Source organism: Epinephelus lanceolatus, chromosome 9, assembly GCF_041903045.1.
Source record: "Epinephelus lanceolatus isolate andai-2023 chromosome 9, ASM4190304v1, whole genome shotgun sequence".
NCBI classification, from domain to species: domain Eukaryota; kingdom Metazoa; phylum Chordata; class Actinopteri; order Perciformes; family Serranidae; genus Epinephelus; species Epinephelus lanceolatus.
This window is the reverse complement of record NC_135742.1, coordinates 18,283,713-18,305,204: the sequence shown is the minus strand read 5'-3', so window position 1 is coordinate 18,305,204 and position 21,492 is coordinate 18,283,713. Positions and strand designations below refer to the sequence as shown.

General features: G+C 41.5%; 1 protein-coding gene across 2 annotated transcripts in view; it reads right to left on the bottom strand.

The window, feature by feature from the left end:
- Positions 1-596: 596 nt before the first annotated feature.
- efna5b (ephrin-A5b) overlaps positions 597-21,492 on the bottom strand; it is a 113,924-nt gene continuing 93,028 nt past the window's right edge. The window contains exons 3-5 of one of the 2 annotated variants that reach the window (XM_033619855.2): positions 8,662-8,727; positions 8,179-8,259; positions 597-5,156 (exon numbers count right to left, since the gene is read on the bottom strand). In XM_033619855.2, coding sequence (XP_033475746.1) covers positions 5,029-5,156; positions 8,179-8,259; positions 8,662-8,727 — 275 coding nt within the window. In that variant the 3' untranslated portion in view covers positions 597-5,028. The remainder of the gene's footprint in view (positions 5,157-8,178; positions 8,260-8,661; positions 8,728-21,492) is intronic. The other variant, XM_033619856.2, reaches the window with a different exon arrangement.

The following is a 21,492-nucleotide window of genomic DNA, read 5'->3' as shown; positions in this document are numbered from 1 at the left end:
CATCAAGACCTTGAGGAACACCATAGAAAAATTTATGCTGTCATTCAGTATAAGTAACTTTTGACATTTGTAGATTTATGCGATGATATATTTGTTTGGAGATTTCATTAAATCCACAAGGGTCTTAGCTTTCCTGTCATATCCAATTTATGCAATTCCAAGACTGTTTAGGGACCCAAGTAGGCAGAAATATTCAAATACAATAAGTGAAAATAATCCCTTTGTACTTGGGAAAAGCTGCATGGGTTTTGCCCAAAACTGCATGGGATTAGCATGAAGTGAGCATGTCTGCAAAGAGGAGACCCATTTTCAATCAGATATCCTGAGGTAAGAGATCAAGGGACCCCAGTGAAAATGTCCATGCCAGTTTTCCCTCACCAACAGCTTGCCTAACTTTGGAGCATTATTTATCCCGTTCCTGACAGGTTAGCATGACATGTTTGTTACCAGTGGATCCTTGGGGCTTCTAATTTCATACGATACCAGTATTTCTAGTTTTAAAGCGGTACAGTCTGTGAAAGACAGTAATGTTGGCCGGCGTCCTTGCAGAGTGGAAGAGGTTACAGAGGAGAAAAGAGTAGCACAATGATCCAAAGCAATGTATTTCCATTTTATTGTATTACTCATAGTTGCTCAGACACGTGTATATACAAATACAGATAATTTTTTGTCAAATTTTTTTGTTGTTGTTTATATACTGTAAAAGAGCAGGTTGGAAATATTCCCCACTGATGGCAAAGTGGGAGCAGGGGTTCAAAGGTGAGGGAAGAAGGACAGCAGGTGGTGTGGTGGAGGTTATACAAGCACAAGAAGAATGGGACAGGACAGGTGCACAAAATGAACAAGTGGCCCATCAGCAAGAGATGAGCCGGAGAAAAGAGAGGCTTTGCCCTGTACGCACAGAACCTGGATCGATGATAGGCTTTACCCCGCGAACAATCCAGTTCAGGATTTCGGTGGAAGGGGGTGCACTAATCCTTGAACTGTGCCCAGGACTAACGTCTACCGTAGGGAGAAGTGATTCAGGGTTGTTAAAAAGGGAGAGAAAGTGAAGGGCCCTGTTGTAGTCTCTTCGACGCCAGCAGCCGTTCCGTGTAAAAGCACAATGGCAGAAAGCTTCTTGTACACAGACAGGGCTGCCAGGGCAGAGGCTGAAGGGCTAAGGCATGGGAAACACTCTTCGTTGCCAAAGAGGGTTGCCGCTTCCCATTCACTGCGGCAACAGCAAATGAGACACGCACACATACAAACTCTAAGGTCTCACACATTTTTTTTCCACACTGAAAAACGTCCACACACTGATGTATACACTCCCAAAAACACCTCCTCTTGGGAGAGCAGAAAGAGGATGAATAGTCAGAAGAGACAGACTGCAACTACATGGGATGAATTCAGTAGATGGGTACAGAAAGAGTCATTCTTAGGAGGAAAAAAAAAAAAGTTGCTTTTGAACTACAAAATGACCGACCCCCACTGTAACTTCACAACAATGGTTTGTGTTATGTACATTTGTCATCTGTCACTACAGCTTTAATGACATCACTCGAATGGGGATGCAAAAAACACACAACATGAAAGTGATCTGAAAATCTAACACGTCTTAAAGGAAAAGAAAATAAGAGCAAAAGAAAAACTTTCTTTTTAAAACTTTTTTCGATATTTTTTTTTTTCGTTTGTTTTTACATGTCATCAAGTTCATGCGCATGCCACATAATGAAACTGGCAAGATCCTTCCATTAAAAAGCAAACAGTCCACTCATGGCAGATCTTTGAGCTGACCAACATGCTTTCAAACACTGAAGGCAAAAAAGTACAAATAAGCCGTCCGTTAAGTCCCAAGTGTTTCTTTCCAAGGCAGGATCCTTATGAAGAGATGTGAAGGTTGGTGACTGGTTGAAACATGTAACAGGTGAGCCACTCGTTTGGCTAATGTTCAGCCTTCTGTACACTGGTGTACAGCTCCCACAGGTTTCCCCTTCATATTAGCTCAAAGTTTCATTAGGCATTGAGGATCAAAGCACACAATGCATTGTTTGAGGACAGTACACACTCCGCAAAACCCAGAGATAATACCGTATTCATTTTTTAGAAAAGACATAAGAACCAAATTAATACTTTAATATCAAACACTATTTACATCAAGAAGTTTTCCTAATAATAATAGTCATAATCATCATCATCATAACAATAATAATAATTATACAGTTTTAACAATGATCTAATTTTTTTCTTTTGTCCTCCAGAAAGGTACAAAACAGATACTAACCTAACACTACTTGTTTTATGGTTGACTACCTCAGGATACACAGTATCCAGTTTATAAGTTGATCCTCATTTCCCAGGTTAAGGTGTGTACAGAATAAACCATGGTAATAATAGCAATAATGACAAATAGTAGTATTGGTAATTATAAGAGAGTACAATTGAAGCTGGTTTCTGATAAAAGTCTAGTGTTAATCTGCTGACAGGCATCCATTTTGAATCTTATGCAGTGCTCATTCCCTGTGGTGTTCTCCTGAAAATTAGTACCTCATTAAATGGCCTCATCTCCTATTACCCCCCATAGCTGAGCTGCTATTCCGCTGTAATAGCATTGTTACCGTAGCGCAAAAGAACAAATGGCAAAAGGCAAAGGCAGTCTTTCTGGGGAAAAGAAAAAACACAGGAAAAAAGGCAACCATAAAAACAAAAAAAAGAAAGCAAAAACAAAACAGTGCACGCCTTTTTGAGACAGAATGATACTGAACAATAGGTTTGTCATTGAATCAGGTGTTGCTTTCAGTAGTGTTGCATGGATTGTTAGTTGTTTAGTCTTGTTTTGTTTAGTTAGGCACTCTAGTCACACTACCTTCGGTTACCTCCCATGTCTTTCTATCTCTCGCTGTGTGTGCGTCCTCTCCCTTTAATTCTCTGCGTCTCCTTCACTAACCAATTCACTCAAACTGCAAGGTCATTGGTGCTTTAAACTCCCCCACGGTGGAAATCTACACCCCCCTCCCGAGACCCCCCAAGCCTTCCACCATCTATTTTTAATACCGGGAATAACTCCCCTTGCCACAACATGGGGTCCACATGCCTGTCATTTTGAACCTCATTAAAGAGTCACTTAAACCTGTAACACTAGGAGCTGAAGGTGGACACGCAATTACTCCTGTGCTCCTTTTCTTGCTCTATTTCTCTCTTTGTAGATGTCTCTCCAAAAACCAATTGGCATCCGATTTCTCATACAAAGACTCAGCTCCTAAAAGGAAGGAGTTAATTTCTCTATCTGTCCATATTTCTTTGAAAGCAAAAGAAACAAGTTCCCTCCATTTGAAGAAAAGGACATAATAGCTTCCATTATGCTAACTCACCATGTGCATCTGTGGGAGCTGAGGGACGCTGAATATCATTATAACAGAGTGGATTCCTTTTCATTTAAGTGCTAACATAAACCTGGCAAGACTAAATAGAGCTGTGCATTGCCTTGAATCAAACGGATGGTTTCTTTATTCACACTATGTGTTCTCGACTAATTGGAGTGATGCATCAGTCCTGTAAACGCCGCACTAACTGCAGCAGTAAACTGAGTGTGATAACCAGCTAACTAATATTTGATGAGTGAAAGCTGCAGTTTAAGTGACATCAAGAAAAGGAACGGTATTGCAAATTGAAGCGTCTGTTCAAACACTTTCCCGTGACATCTGTTATTGTTCTATCTAAGTGGATTTCAGACGACACAAAAATACCAAGTCTACAGTGTCTGTACTGTTGAAGACAATGTTTGAAGACGCCATTTGCAAAGTAAAAAAAATTAGAGTCTCCAATGTAACTGTGAATCATTTTTTAAACAATCACTTTAACAGTCGATATCAGAGGGGGGAAAAAAGCTGTGGATGCAAATGTTTATAGGAGTGTTAATATTGACTAATACTCAAATGGAACAGGGAGAACAATAGTGGCCCTGCTCAGTAAACATTGCATAAAATGACTGTGACTGTTGCCGTGAAATTGTGTGATCAACTCTCAAAAGATATTGATCCTTGATCTTAATAGCAGTCTACAAAGTGTCTGGTGAGAAAGTTTCAATTTAGCCGTTCTGAGAGTCACGCTAAACCAAATGTGTTGTTTTATTGAGCAGAGCTGGCAATGCTCTACACAGAGGAGGGCAAAAGAAAGTCTCCTCGTGGTTTCCACAGGTTTCACTAGCTCTACCTCTAAGCTGCTTATTCACCTACGCACACACTTTGTATTCAAGAGAAAATTGGGCGCTATCTATGACAGTCTGAAGGTCAGCGGGCTAAGGTGCATGCCATGTACAGATATCTCAGTGCTGTGGTTTTCCAGTCTGACCTCTCTTCCTGCATCTTTCAGCTTTGTACTTCAATGGAGGTGCAAAATCTGCTTCTTGCTGTATGACCCCGCAGAACTTCAAAGTATTTCCTGAAAGGCTTTTTTGAGAGGTCTCGGGAGAACTATTTATTTGTGTATGTACAGTTTTTTCTAAGGCCTAGAATCTTCACTTTCCTACTGTGTACTGCCGCTACTGTATACAACTCTAAAACCCTATTACTATCGACTGTTAGTGTAGTGTATTGCATTTGACTCTCTAAGCATGTATCTGTGTGTATGTGCTGCGTATGTATGTATGTATATGTGTGTGTGTGTGTGTGTGTGTGTGTGTGTGTGTGTGTGTTTGTGTGTGTGTAAACATCAGTGCTGCAATGACATAAACATGATGTAAAGGGATGTCAAAAGTCACCGGAAAATAAGAATCACTAAGTGTCAAAAAACGGGATTTGGCATCTTAGTTGAAGGTTTGAGAGGGGGAACTGTCTCTCCCACTTCCAACATCAACTTTTTTCACTCACAGACGGAGAAAGACCACTTAAATATATTTCTGAAAAAAATAGAGGGTTCCTTGAGAAGCCTGCGCTGATGCCCAATTCAAGCAAACACGCTCCACCCAAATCCCACCCCTTTCCCTGCAGCCTCGGGCAGATTCAGGCCACGCTAGGTGTAAAATGCCCTCCGGGACAGAGGGAGGCGCTATAAAGTGATGAGTGCTGATAGGCAAACCAGCAACAAAGCCAGGAGTGGACATGTTTTCTGCAGGTGCGGCGCAGCATTCGTTTCGTCACTTCGGGAAGGCTCAGCCGGTTCATGGCTGGTATCGTCTGAGGGATAAGAAATAGAAAAAAGGCGAATTGTTATTTGTGGTACGAACTGCTCTTTTGCAACAGTGCATCAAATACAAAACGACAACATTGTGAAATTAATGGATTGTTATTTGTTAAAGTTATATTGTGGTGTACAAAGCTATATATATATATCACTAACAGTGCATTACTGAGATGTTTGGGCTCATGTGCATTAAGTTCATGAGGTTGTAAAAGCGAAGTTGCCATATGAACTTGGGTTGCTGTGTCGCACTTCTTGTCAGAGTCATTTTTAATTCAACTCTCATGTGAGCTGCCTGTCGTGTCTGGCAGTGGCATCAGTATCTGTGAGCAGCCATGTGCCCTCTGCACCATGGAGAAAGTAGCTGAACCATGCACAGCAAAGGACAGATAGACAGAACAGAGGACCGGGCAGTTACATAACTGTTCAAGTGTGTGTGTGTGTGTGTGTGAGAGAGAGAGAGAGAGAGAGAGCGAGAGATAGGGGATGGAGGGACATGGCAACAGTAGATGAGGGATGAATGTTTTAATATCTGTCCTTTGGAGAGAGATGGGTGCAGGGATGATGTTTTTTAAAGGCCAACCGGGAAGTTCACATTGCCCTGGTTCCCTTGTCAAAATCTCAGTGGGATTTTTACATTGTATTTTGGATTACTGCAGAAAATAAGCTCTGTGGCACACAATAATTCATGATACTTATACTAGGGATGTCCTGATACGATCTCAAAGATCAGTATCGGGGCCAATTGTGGCATTTTTAACTAATCGGTATTTGGCTACATCAAGGTATATTAAGCCCGATCCTATCCTTTGTTTTGCATCAGCTGTCAAGCAGGTGCTTTTACTGGCAGAGGTTTCATGCACAACAATGTAGACTGCAGCCGTTTACCTGTCCAACTCTCTGTCTTTGTTAAACTTCACGAACCACCAATCATGAGACGCCACATGCCATAGACGACAGCAAAACGCAATATAAGACTGTTCATTTATATTATTTACCCAAGTTATAAGCACTTCATGTTTGGTCAGTGGGAGAGTCTCTGTGTTTTACTGTCGTGTCTGGTGCGTGGTGTTTTACTGCACTGCCCTGAGGAAAGACAGGCAGCAATCTGTCACACGCACCACACTACTGCAAGTGCAACAAAAGCTCCACAAGCCAAAAAAAAAAAAAAAAGAGTAGCCTAATTTGTTCATGTAATCAGCCCAAAAAATGCACAGAAGACAAAAATAAACACTAAATAAAATACAGTTAGTTCAGGTAACACATGCTGCACTGAAGCAACACATGAGAATACTCTTTAAAAGCAACAGAAAAATTCCTTCAAAATGCAAAAAGGCAAAAAAAAAATTAAATTGAGTGCTTGTAATTTTATTTTTTACCTTCTATACAAATTAATAATAATAATAAAAAGTACAACAAGGAACAGTTTGGAGTTTTTTTCCTTAATATTTTGCAAAGCTTTTCAATTATCATGTATATACATTGGATTGATTTTAATCACTTTAAGTGAGCACTGTGCAGCTAGGAAAATAAAGGTTTTGGATCGGGATTTGGTATTGGCAGATACTCAGGATTATATGACTCGGATCAGGATCGGTGGCAAAGAAACTTGATAGGAACATCCCTACTACTACATGTTTTGTTTGTTTTGAAGTGTAAATTAAGTTGCCAGAAAGTTAAAAGCTAATGTTAGGCTATTAAAAAACTACAACTCGGTCACATGACGTAAGCATCACCACGACAACAAGGCTGTAAAGCCGTGTTTGGCGTGATCGTGTTCTGGAGGCTCATTTAGCCACTTGTTAGCTACCGCCTTTTTTTCAAAATTCCCAAGTGGGATATGTACTGATGTTTTTTATGTTGTAGAACAAAACGTGAAAATCTCTTTAAGCTTGTGTTAACCACAGACCTTAGTTCAAGCAAACAAAAAACCCATTGACTTCGGAACAAGGGAACAGGAAGTGTAAAAATGCTAACTCATTTCCGGGTTATGAGCATGCACGGTGAGAGGCAGCCATCAAAGATGCAGGCAGTTTAGCAAGGCAGGCAAATCGGCGGATAGAAAATCGGGTAGCAGGAGAGGCAGATGGGCATCACAAATGTGCTGGGATCTGGCCTTATGTATGTGTGTATGTGTGTGTGTGTGTGTGTGTGTGTGTATTCCATTTAGATGGCACTCTGTGATAAATTCAGATCTTCACAGTGGATAAAATAGATTTCATTTTCACATTAATAACATCCGTAAACATCTGTTTTAAATGTTCTACATTTGACAGGTTGCTATATTTATAGTCCCAGTGGGGTGGTCTTTGTGTTGTTTCAGATCTGAGGGTGAGCTGTTGCTGGGAATGAGACATCAGCATGTGGGTGATGTGGAGTGTTTCAGTTCAGTGACTGGGTTAGACTCATGTATGAAGACATAAAAAATGCTGTGCATTGTGAGCACAGAAAATAATCAATGCTGCAGAGCTATAGAGCCAAACAGCAAGTCAGTGAGGAGTGAAACAGAAAATTAAAAATTGCCAAATGTATCGCTGCTTCGTAAATGCATGTGTGTATGTATACTTAATGTTTTATTCACACTGGTCAGATTAATTAGAGCACTCGAGTGACTGGTGCAGAGTCTAATGATATGGAGCACAGCATGCATTTGAGAGTGCTTGTTGAATTAGTGAAAAGGTTTGAAAACAGTGTGAGAATGTGAAACATGCACATCTATGATCACATGCACTGACACATAAATGTGATATATGTAATTGATTATATACACTACATATGCAGCGTATATACAAACATACAGCAACATAGCCCATCAGTATAACATGCAAGCAATAGTAGCATGACGAACATCTGGACAGGAATCAGGGTAAGAGGTGCATCAGGCGGAGATGTAGAAGGACAAATTTGCTTCCAGTCAAACAGCATTAGGGAAGGAAACACGCACAGAACAGGAGACACATGTACAGATGTATGGAGGTCATACTGAAGAGAATCAAAAAAGCAGGAAGCCATACTAACCTCGTGGTTCTAATGTATTGTCTACTTTGTCGTTTACGTCAAAAACGCGGTCATGTACGCCTATAGTTTTCACACAGCTGTCTATAACAGAAAATAGGGAGAATGACAGATCATTAGACGTTTATGCCAAATAGGTTAGTGACACCTGAACCCACCCCACCCCCTCACAGCCCTGAAATTAAACATCCCAAGCAACAAAGCTCATGGCAACATTCAGATGAGGTATGAAGTGACCTAGATTTCATTTGATGTGATCATCTATCATCCTTTTCATGTTATGTTCTCAAAAAAAAAAAAAAAAAAAAAACTTTCTTAACAAGTTTTGTGATAAATGAAAGGGGTATGTTGGACAGTGAGCAACAAGGTAATTGAGGAGGAAGTGAGGTAACCAGAGAAGCAGACATAAACTGTTTTGATTTTCAATCCAAATGTGTACTTCAACAAGCTCTATTACAAAGCCTTGTGCTGCATGCAAACACTTACTTGATGGTCGGACGAAAACTTTGAGCTTCAGGCATGTTTTCCTGCCGTTCTCAGCTATGGTGGAGGCTGCAAAGATACAAAAGACAGGTGAGAAGGTGTTAACATAACACTGCATGTAGTGTCACATGTGCACTTGACACGTTTCAGACTGCATTTTCTCTTAATACAACACATCTGCATGAATAGATTTTTAATAACAAATATACTTCCCACCCTGCAGATAACAGTTAAAACTGAGGTAGTTTATTGAGAAAAAAACACAGTTAATGTCGACTCTTAAGTGGATTTTGTAGGGTTAGTCATGGTTCTTGTGAAATTATAGCCAGAAAGTATTTACAGATGTGCTAGGGAAATGTCTCAGGGGAAAGTGGAGTGCTTTGCTCACAGTTTAATTGTAGCATTTTTCGATTTTACAACTGGCAGCAGCTTAGTAAGGATCAAGGAATTTGCATCCCTTAAAAAAAAACACTCAAAATTGGAAGATATCGTGTTGTGCAAATACTTCATATGTAGACATTTATGTATTTTCCCTCTCTAAAAACCTCAACGCTTGTCGAGAGACACGCAGTTCACACACCGAGGATGTATGTGCTGCATGTGCGGATGGTTTGCGGTTGCTGTCAGGAAATGGATCCCTTCCTGTCAAGCCCATGGGGTGTGAATCTCTGAGCGTTAGCTACCATAGCGGTTGTATCACATCCCCTAAAAATATCTCATGTGGAGAGCGTGTGCGAGCGTGTGCAAGAGAGTGTGCGTGCATGTGTGTATGTGTGTGGTTGACCACTAATGGTGTTGCGGTGAGGCACCAGGTGCTGTCTCCTGTAGACGAGGATAGGGGTCAAACACATGTCACTTGGAGCATGGCGGGTGCGTAATGCCTGCATCCATCATGGCAGGAGAAAGTACAGTAGTTAAAAAATATGTGGCGTTGTCTTGTGTTAGGACCTCACAGTAAATGGAGAGTATTTTATGCTTTTGTCACTATTATGATATATCAGTGCTATTTACTGTAAACTAGTCATTTCTACCATCCCCTTCAGCTCCATAGAGACCATATTGTGTGCGAAGATGTCTTCTGGGCATCATTTTATGTCTTCTGTGGATCATTCCACAGCTGATGCAATGAAGCCAAGCATTTCCAAAGGCTACCATTTGAGATCTGTCAGCTCCTCTCTAGTGAACCTTTACCTAACCCCTCCCATCCCTTCCCTCTCTCCCAGCTGTGTCACCCTCTCTTCTGGTCTGTCAGCGTGCCTGTATCCATTCATCAAAGCTCAACTGACTCGCCTTCACCGTATTTTACAGCACATACACCAACGAATGTGTGCACATACACAAGATACACATTTCAAATATCTGTCTGGAAGTGTTACTCCACGTCCTCTTAAATAACAGTATTTACAATTCTCTGATCTCTCCCCGTCTGCGGAATGTTTTACATTCAAAAATGTCTCTGTACACAACGCTGCAATCGATGTCCCAGCGTCTATTTCATGTTGAGGCAGTGGAAAAAGCAATGAGCTGTCTCTGTAGCTGGGGGATATGTTCATTAAGAATATTATTGACTAATAACTATGGAAAAGGGTCAGAAGAGATGGAAATCTATTCCTTTCTCGCACACTCTCGCTGCCCGATTTACCCTGAGATCAAGATGCCAGCTTTTCATCAAATGCATACCGCATACTCTTTCAATCACTTTCATTTTGCGAAGCCTTCTCTGCAGCTCATCAAGCTCTCTCTCCATCCCCCTCGTCTCTCGACCTCGCTGGTACCATTTTAATGTTGTCGCTTCATCAGCTGTTATCTGTTTCTTAGTCATGTGTCAGTGTGCAAGAGAGGTGACTTGAGATCTTAAGACTGCCTTTTTTCACAGCTCAGTTCATATTTAGCAGATGCAGAGGTGGAAGAGAGGGAGAAGGCCTTATTATTTCGGTGTGGAGGCAGCCGATGACACGCTAATGAACCTTGACCACGGTCGCTCACCCACTCAGTCATGTATACACACCAGTACCCACACAATTTATGTCACTCTTCTTATTGCTCCACTTTTCTTTTCCATCACTACTTAATGTGCCCATATTCAATGTATATGGCCAAGCGCGTGCACACACACACACACACACACACACACACACACAAATGCACATCTCCAGATGCCTTATCTTCATCATCGTTGTGGGCAGAGCTGAGTCACAGCCATCGACACCATCCACTTAGCAAAGGCAGCTGATCATGAGAGAAGTATGGCCCCGATGAAAACGGCGAAAAGCATGTGGGCGTCTCTGTCATGATGACAGTTAGTGAAGCTGTTGTGATGTTTATAGATTTGGGCCATAACAAGCTATCCACCTCCCACGCAAGGAGAGTCATGGACATAAGGTGCAAGAGTTAACAGTTATCACGATTACATAGTTACAATGGAATTCATTATTTCTGTGTTTCCTTTAGCAGTTTGCAGCAAGTCTAAAGCTGAAAAACTCTTATATCTATGCTGTTTTTTTGTTTTTTTTTTATAAATACAGTATATGAAAATAGGTGCGTTTACATGTACACTAATATTCCACTAATAATCAGAATAATAATCCAATCAGAATAAATTTATCTCATGTAACCACCTAAGTTTGAAGAGACTGGACCAATGAAGCCTGATTGATAATCCATGTAAACGCTTAATTCAATCATTCTCTTGGATTTGTGGGAATAACATTAGGTAACTTACTTGGTGCACACGCCACACATGACATGCCACAACAGCTGTTTCTATGCATCTCGCTCTGCTGATTTTAAGAGAGAATCGTTCATAAATTCAAAAAATATTTAGCGCTCTGCTAGTGCTATGTTCTCATATGAGTACTCTGATTAAAGATACAGTTGGTGACTTTATTTATTTGCTGAAACTGTCAATACATCCTAAAAGAAGTACACGAGACAGATAGTCTGTGAGCAAATCATGTCCCTCCTCCCCTCCTACTGTCTCTATTGAAATTCGCTCAAATCAGACTGTGGCGCGATTAACAACAACCAATCAGAGCAGAGGAACCTCTAGCGCAGCTGTCAGTCATGTCAGTCACAGCATTAACAGTCAAACTAGGCAGCGCTGATCAAATATGAATCAAGATTCTGTTACTGCATTGCCTATTTCTTGCCTCAAATGTTTTCAGGAACATAATTTAGTGTACTGTTTAGCTGTAAAATGAGAAATTTGGTCCAGCAGGTGGCAGTGTTTGGTACTCTGTTTAATTGAGTCCAACATGGCAGCTGGTTCACAAACCTTCTCATTTTACAGCAAAACAGTACACTACAATTTATTTCTGACACCATTTGAGGTGAGAAATAGGCAATGCATTAACAGAATCTTGAATCATCCTTGATCCGCTCTGCCTAGTTTGACAGTTTGATCACATTAGAAATGACTGACATGACTGACAGCTGCTTTAGAGACTTCTCGGCTCTGATAGTCGACGTTTATCAGAATATTGTAATGTCTACTGACGGCCTGCATGTGAGGTTTTCAGGGGACATCTGTAATTTGTAGCTACAGAAAAAAACTTGGGTTACACTTTCGTTACTTAATACTAACTTGCATGAACAGGCAAAACCATAGCTGTGTTCGAAATCGCTCCCTATCACAGATATAGTGCACTATATAGTCTGTTCGCCATTTTGTAGTGTGGTTAATTTCATTCACTATATAGTCGACTATAAAATACCCACAATGCACAGCAAATGTGAGTGAACAAACGATACATTTTACTCCCGTATACCACAATGCAATGCGGTCATCTTTTGCCAGAGGAGAAGAAGAAGAAAAAATTTCAGTTAGTGTCCGAAATCTCGTTCAGTCGTTCCCCGTGTAGTAAACACGAAATAGGGAAGAGTGAGTGAGTGAGTGAGTGAGTGAGTGAGTGAGTGAGTGGACGGTTTCGAACACAGCTCATGTCTCCTTCTTCCATACTTTATGTATTGCATGAATTTAATTTTCTTGCTTTACAGCGTGCAGAACAACTTCACTGAAGTCAAAGTTTGCACATCTTGTCAGATCTCTTTATTTAGCATCCAGGTAAACAGTTCAGTTGGAAACTCAGATTGATGAAATATAGTCCACAACTAATGATGCCAGAGTGAGAAAAGCCAACTAAATGAGTTCAACTGAGCTTAGATGTGGCCATTGTGTTGGCATGCTCCAGATGACTGAGGTGTGTTGCTGAACATTCTTGACTACAAAGGAAAGATTAGGCTTTGGCTCTACATTCCTTTCTTGGTAGCAGCTCTTCATACTCTTGTGTTTGATGAGGATCCCTCCACCCGGGGCCCAAATTGTCCACGCCAGTGCCTGTTTATTTTGGATTAACATGCTGCTGAGGGCCAGCTTATTGTTCTTGTAGGCCGTAACATCAACACCTGCTATTCTGGTTCCCATCAGGCCAGCAGCCTCAACCATCAATCCATCCAGCCAGAGCAAGTGGCTGCTTTGAAGGACAGAGGCCCTGAAAAGATGTCCCAGAGACGGGGGGAGGGGAGGTGATGGTGGTGGTGGTGGGGTGGGGCGGCGAGGCGAGGTCGGGTTACTCCTCCAAGCCTTGTCCCCTGGCTAGTAATGGCTGGTCCCCTCAGTACACTGCATTATGCATCAGCATTAAGGCAAATGGAATGAAGCAGAATCCAATTACGGAAGAACAAACAGGTGGGCTCAGTGCGGCTTAGGCACAGTATTGTTTCAATCACAGCCCAAGCCAAGCTTTATTGCAACTGTAATGTTATCTGGAAAACACATTTCCGTTGCCTTTCAATGAAAGATTCAGCAGCCCATTCCAGACATGAGGACATAAAACCATGTGTCTGTGCTGATGGGGAACTAAAAGCAAAGTTTAAGCTGGCTAAATACAGTAGATAATATCATGGTAGGATATTGATTTCTTATCCATCATTTAGGCGGCGTAATGGCTCAGCTGTAAAAGAACACTGCAGGGTGAGTCAATCAGACTGCGAGAAGAGGTTTTGTTTGTTATTTTCTTTAAACATTAAATCACGTGTTGTCTGGGGTCTTGTCACAGTCGGTGAATCATTACCATGATGTGGACATTTGGCAGTATCACCACAACCACAAGGCTTAATGCAATAAAGCAGAGTAGCAAGCAATGTGGCACGAATGGTTTAAAATCATTTGTTGAGTGAAAGTTTCAGGTTTCCTCTTTTGACAACTATGTTTAAGTTACTTGTCGTCTACCACAACATCAGCAAACAATCTATTGAGACTACTTGTCCCGAATGTCTAAAAATCCAAACACACTTTGACAACAAATTGTAACATTTTATATAAAACAGCATTTCTTTTAGCGAAGAATTAAAGTTTGGAAAGCCAAGCTTTGCATAGACGTGTATGCCATGATGTGAACATGTAACATTAATAGCACCATGTTAGCATGCCTCCAGTCGGCGTCAGGTCTCCAGCTGGCTTTAATAATGGCGCTCTAATCCTTTGATCCCTGCTTATTTGTTAGGATGGGGTGGGTTAAACAGAATGCCCTGTAATGTTGTGTCCAGCGCTGAGCATTCCTAGCGAGCTAATTCTGCCAGCTCTCTGTAAAAAAGCCTGCTGGCCTTGTCTTTGATTCACTGAGATTACTCATGAAGCTAACACCGTGCACCCATCGGAGTTTAGGTCCAGGAGTCCAGGAGTCTGGGTTTACATAAACTGGTGTCCAAGAGGGAGGACACACGTTGACAAAAACACACATGCGGTGTTACTTTCTCGAACATTTGTGCCATCTTCTACCCCACATCTCCATCTAGCTAATTAGACAGTTTGCAGCCAATATACATTTCCTCTATTCCATGTACAGAAATCACTGCTGGGATTCATTAACGTTTGTCCTTCAGTTTCAGGGTGAGGAGTCAGTCAAAGAGGACAATGCTGAACCAAACACATGGAAGAAAACCTTGAATTCAAGAAACTAGAGGCAGGCTCAGACAGAGAAGGATAGAGTGGATATTTATATGACCCTTTCAATAGGTAATATCAACCACTACACCATCCAAAATAATCTCTTTAATGCCTACAATAGCACACACATACAGTACAGTGCGAACCCATGTGTAATAAAAGTTGTACAGACACCTCGAAATTACTAAATGTCCTTCACAATCTGTCCTTCCCACATTCAACCAGTTACAAAGAAGCATGCTTTTCTACCAAGAAATCTTAGATAGAGGGAATAAAATAATTCAAAGAATCAAGAAGCACGTACAAACTATCTGTATATGTATTCGTATGCCCACACAAAATGTGCCTGTGTAAGAAGATGGAAGAGACTATCCACTGAAGAGGCCCATTAACCAGATGCTACTACAGCGAACACACAATAGGAGGGAATGAGGGAGCTGGGGGGGAGCGGTGAAAGAGGAGGACTTGGATTCAGGCAGCAGAGGGAACATAAACTCTCTCCCCCGGAGATAGCTGGCCTTTTGCTCTTCCCTTGCATCTTTCAACCTCCGCCAAAAGTGAACCAAAGTCATTCCTCATGCAGCGTGCTCCGAGGTGACGAGGTCACAAGCAATGAGGAAAAGAGTGAGAGAAACAAGGGAAGGGGGGGGGGGGGGGGGGGGGGGGGGGGAGGGAGCAGTAAGTCGAGAGGGAGAAGTGAGTTAAAATCGATAATGCCTAATTAAACATTGCACCAGTTTCCTCACACTATTGTATATCAATGCAAGTGTGGCAATACAATTATTCCCCTGCGCTATTATGTCAGTCTACATCAAGCATCATAATTTCATGAAAGATCGCATAATGATAATCTGACAAATTGCTCTATCTTCTTGAAAATGAAAAGCGACTGAATGTCTGAAAACCCTTGAAATTCATCAGTGCCTTCATGTCTTCACACTCAAATTACAATAAACTTGGTGATTTATTAATCTAAGGGGGAGTTCAGCTTTTTAACATAGCCATGGAATAATAATCACTGTATGTAATAATGTCTCATTACTGCATTTAGTGTATCCTGTAGAATCAAAATATTATTGTTATGGCCTGAGTATGTAATAAATGAGAGAAACTGTGCATGTGCACTTAAATGTGTGTAATAGAGGAAGAATGAATAAATGAACAATAACCAATTAAACATAATGGCCAATTCACTGGGTTAATAATATATGTATTAATGCTTTAATGGCCAAGGATGAAATGCCCTTGTCTTTGTGATATTGAAGCATAATCAGCTCCTGGAGACGACTGTTAGAAGCGTGAATCGTATTAAGCTGGGAGGAACCTTGTGCCCTCTCTGACTCACAGCCCTCGCCTGCCCTACTTTTCCTCTGATCTCTTGGCTCTTCACAGCCTTTCTGTTTCGCTGCAGACAACGTGATGACTACTTTATTGGCGGTCAAACTCAAAGTAACTTGATTAGAGACTTTTCTCTCTCGCCTTGCTTTCTCTGGGCTGTCAACAAGTGCGCCGTGACTTAGCTCATGGTCTATTATTAGCCAAGTGTGGCCAATGGGCTAGCTCACTGGTCGACTGTTTTCAGTTTATTTTTGAAAGGGGACTCTTGAAACTTCGAGTTTGTCATTGCCAGACCCTTTAACTTTATTTTTGTGTTATTGGAGCCAGAAGACATAACTGGTGGATTCGTTATGTGCATATTCAGACTGGTGATAAATTTAAGATATTTTGAAATGAAGTGTTCTGGTAAGGTGTCGGGCCACCACATGCTTCCAGAAGAACTTCAGCGCAGCTTAACTTGATTCTACAAGTTTTGTGAGCCCTGCTAGAGGGCTGGAGAAACATTCTTCCAAATTAGGGCTCCAGACTGTGACCAAAATTATTGCACTCACATTTTTTGTGAGTGGGTGAGGTAAAATTTTACATGGTCACATTACCCCCACCTGCTCTTAGTGCACAATGCACGGTGCGTATTGCGTGTGTACATCATGAAGCTCAATGTTGCTCCACAGTGAAGTGTATGAACTCTGAATGACATAGTGACGTGAGGTTCAGCATGGATTAAATGGACCTGCACTTGTATAGTGCCTTTCTTGTCTTCTGACCACTCAAAGCACTTTTTATACTGCAAGTTACATTCACCCACTCACGCATTCATAGAGTTGTGGCCGAGGCTACCATACGAGGTGCCACCTGCTACTCAGTTTTTAACTCAAGCTCAAGGATACTTCATGTGGACTGGAGGAGCTGGGGATCGCACCACCGATCTTCCAGTTGGTGGACGACCTGCTCTACCTCTTGAGCCACAGCTGTTAGATGCTGGTTGAATGTGCGTCGGTTATACATCTGGTGAATGATATATCTGTATTGTCAGTGTGTTTTTATAAATTACGTCCAGGCGCTGTCACACTCCCTCTTCCTCTCCTTGCAGTTCTCATACTCATAGAACTGAAGTTTCTTCTGGTAACTATGATTACTAACGCCAGAACGCAGAGGAAATAATGGGTGTTTTCACAACTTTAGTGTAGAAAATTGTGATGTTTATTACAACTTCAGTAATATCTGCAGCAGCCCCTGTCTCTTGGCTCAACTGTGGCACAGCAACCTTCAGTGCTGATGGGTATTTAACCAATAAGTTAGAGCTGTGGGTGGGACATTGAGTGAAACTACGGTGGTATGATAACACAGAAAGAGCAAATGTGGCACATTTTTCAATTAATTTGTATCATCAGAAAAATCAATGAATAAATAAATGAATACCAAAAAAAGGTTGCAACCAAATCATGTGCTGGTGCAGCCAAATGAGAAAGTGGGTAGCACCAGTGCTACCAGTGGAGAAAGTCAGTCTGGAGACTTGCAAATGATATTCCATCATTAGCTGATTTGATGAAGGTTGTTAGGAGTGCTGTGTCTCCAGGAGCTTCAGTCCAAAATATTTCATAAGCGCTCAATTGGGCTGAAACCCTGTGACTCTTAACGCCATTTCATATGATTTTTATACACCAACGAACCATACAGTGACCCTCTTATGCCCTGTATGAATGTTTACGCTTTATTCAGTCTTATCCTTTAATTCGTCACCAGTCTGCGCATGTCGGGGACGCACATGTCTGTGCTATCTGCAGGGCAAGCTGAAAGTTATCTGGTGCAAAAGAGACACTGGTAGGGTGAGTTTGGTAGCATTGAGAGATGGGATAAAATGGGCAGACAAGAGAGGATGTAGTAACCAGGGGAGGCGGAGGTGGTGGAATGTCTATCCATCTATCAGGATTATCATAATGCATTCCAGACAGCGTGCATCTGCATGGCTCTTATGTATGTCAGTTCATGCATGTGTATGCATATTGTACATGAGTGCATGTGTATCCATGCAAGTGTGTGCGTGGCTTTCTGTCACATTACTCCATGTTGTTGGATCATTTCTGAATCCCGATGACAGGGTTGATTTTTCATGTGAATGAATGAGAGGGCTGAGTTATGATGGTGTCCATATGCATGTTCCCTCCCTGTACCACAAATGGAACAGCACCGGCTCTTTATCATTATTAGCAGACCTCCCCAAGCTCTAACAAAATACAGACTGCATGCACTGTCCCCTGTCTCTATTTCATTTGTCCATTAATGCCATTTTCCTTCTGCCGCCTCCTCTACCTTCTCCACTCCTCTCTCCTCTTGAGAGCGGCTTGAAGGCGCATGGTGCATCATAGGATTTATGATCAATGAGGCAACAGCTAGAGTCCGTGTCTTGGAGAATCTGTTTTGAGCTTTGAGTGTGCATGTAGAAGTCTGGTAAAGTAAAAGATACCTTATGAGATGTTGTTAAAAAAAACCTTATGAATATCAAAAGGTTTTCTTGTGTGATCAGTCTCAGTCTTGTGCTGCATTTTGCATATTGGCCTATGGGCATCAACAGACTGATTGAAGCCTCACCAAATGTTTTTCATTTTGTAATCTAACATTGGTAAAATCATCGCCCACCCTCTGTGTTTTGTTGGCCATTTAGCAAGTGTTCATTTGATATCAGAAACAGACTCTCCCAAGGTCTCTGTGTTACTGTAATATCCGTCTCTCTCGCAGTGTCAGACCCAGAAATATCTATAAAATAACTCCATCCACAAGTGCGACGCAAAGGTGTTATTGATTGTGTTTTCCCTGAGAAGCAGCACCAGCTGCAGCAGGTGAACAAGTCAGACGGCAAGAAAACGACATCTGTTCTGCCGACAATCCGCCACTGCATGATCACACCAAGTGGTTTCCTATTTGCCACACATCTTACACGCCTAAAAACACCATAACTCGGCTCACTCATCTCTTGCACTGAGCTGCCACCAATATTGGATTTCTGCCCTTTTCAGATTAAAATCACTCAAATACCAGATTGTGGACTGTGTCCATATTAGACAAACGTGCTTGCATCAGCATTCTGTGAGATGGGTTTCACTTAAACCACCAATGCACTGTGAACTCTGACCTGAGGAGTGCTCCAACTGTTCGCTTATCCCCCCTGTCTGTCCGTCACAGAGGCAGACACTTCTGAGCTGTAACTCACTCACTGCGAATGCAGCATTTTTTTGCTGAATTGCTTGCATATGTGTCTCCCTGAGTCTGGTAAATTTCACATCTTTAATGTATTCCTCTGTTAATTATTCCTCCCTGTGTCCTGTCTTGTGTTGGACAGTAGAGAAAACACAGCTGGGTGTTGTCTCCACAAAAATCAGGCTCCTGACTGACTCCAGCTTTCCTCTCGTGCTCAGTTACCTGCCTCAGACAGACAGAAGAGGCTGACGCTAACAAAAATGAAGAATTATGACCTCCATTTGAGTAAATTCCCTCCGTCCTGCTCGCGTTGATTAAGCTGTTTCTGTTGTTGAAGCAGATGACAGCAGAACCCTGTCTCCTCTCTCTAATTTTATCAGAGATGCAACAAATCAACCCTCGACCCGCATCGAACTCGTAGGGCGAAAGCACCATTAACGGGCATTTTCTCTGCAGGAATATGATTTGACAGCTTAATTTTCATCTACAAACAAGTAAGCTAATCAATCACGTCACTGAGGGCAGATTTTTCATCCCCCATTCCCTCAGGTCATTTGGCTACAGAAAGTTATTAGAGATGAGGAAAAGATTAATATTCTGCTACTGTATATATGAGCACTGTTTATACATAGGTCTCTGCTGTTCGGCGTGTAGTTAAACATTGGTTACTCTGAATGAATACTTGAGTGAAATCAGTGAAATACTGATTGTGAATAGATGTTCTATCTTCATTCAAGTCTGTGCTTCTACAGCAGCGCCATAAAACTACAAATATTATGCATTTCATGAATCCCCCCGGATGGTATGTCTCAAGTGCATGAGCCCATTTGCAATTAGCTATTGCTAACCTCTGCCTCCTGTGCTTGTGGGTAGTGGCCTCTGCCTTGGGACACATTGACATTTCTGTTTAGCACAGGTGTGCACTATAGCCAGCTTCAGCTGGTAATGATGCATAAGATTTTCTCTGTTAGCCACGCTACACTACTCATCCACACAATATAGGCAAATGGGCTACAAGGGCAAAGCCTGACCACTGTGTGTTGTGCTGAACTGCAGATACCATCGAACCTTATACAGCAGCAATGTCTTTGCTATGTTGAAGCTAGTTGTGGCCACTGATTGAGTTTCAAATTTGACCTATTACAGGTTTTATATCAATAAGAAATTGCCATGTTACAAGTTATTAAATCTTTTAAGGTTAAAGTAATCAGTCACTAATTACGATCTTGGAATCATTTACATATTTGGCAGTGGGTACTTACACATTTCTAATTAATGATCCTTGTGAAAAAGAATGGGTACGTTCAGGTTGTGCACCAGAGCAGGCCATAAAGGACGTTTGACTCTCCCGCTTTGTAAGCCCTAAAGAGTATTAAATCGAATATCTCAATTCAATTAATTAATAAAGTGATATCTTCACTTCTACAAGCCTCACCGCACAAGTGCAAGGCTTAGCTCAGGTGATGACATGACAATTTTAAGTAGGAGACATGAGCATTACGATGACTCTGTTGTTCATGTTACATCCCAGACACCAGGCTTTGCATCCTTGCCACTGAAATAACATGCATATGATCCTGTCAGGCCTATTGTTCACTGTTTCCTATCTTGGATTTGTCTGAATATTGTAAGCGCTAACTATGGCAACCCAATATCTGTAACACTGAAAACTGACTCAAGTGGGTTGGCTATGTTATTCCGTTTCTGTACTGGATTATGTAAGTGATGTCACTAAATGTTTTGTTAAAAGGTTAGTCAAGAGAAATGAAATGAATACTTCACCACAAAACTCACCACCTGTTATGTTGGATTTTTGAAGAAAACTTTTTCTTGCATGCCTCCGGTGAACAAAGAACCCAAAACCAGAACATTCGTGATGAATTCAAGTGAAGGGGGCCATATTTAACAACAGCAAAACTATATCAGAACATTAGTTTACAGAGTCTCACACAACTCCTGCAGTATAATCCAACTTTCATTTGTCCAGGTGTATGCTCAGTACTTCCTACACGTTTTTGCAAAAAACCTTACTATTTATTGTGCGTAGTGTGCCTCTGGGCAAACTTGTGCATTTGAACTCCACTTGTGCACTCCACTGAGCAGAGCCAAACGCACGTGCTTGCCCAGGTGTGCTACTACAGTGTGTAGGATTTGGATGGATACATTAAAAGACATGGAATAATCATAACTATGTTTTTTTATATTAGTTTATTATCACCTAAACTAAGAACCGTGTTTTCCTTACCTTGTTACCTAGTTGCTAAATTGTTTCTACAGTTGCCCAGAATGGACAAACCAAACACAGACTCCAGATAGGGCCATGTGCATTTTTGCTTCAGCCCTCGTGGTTCACA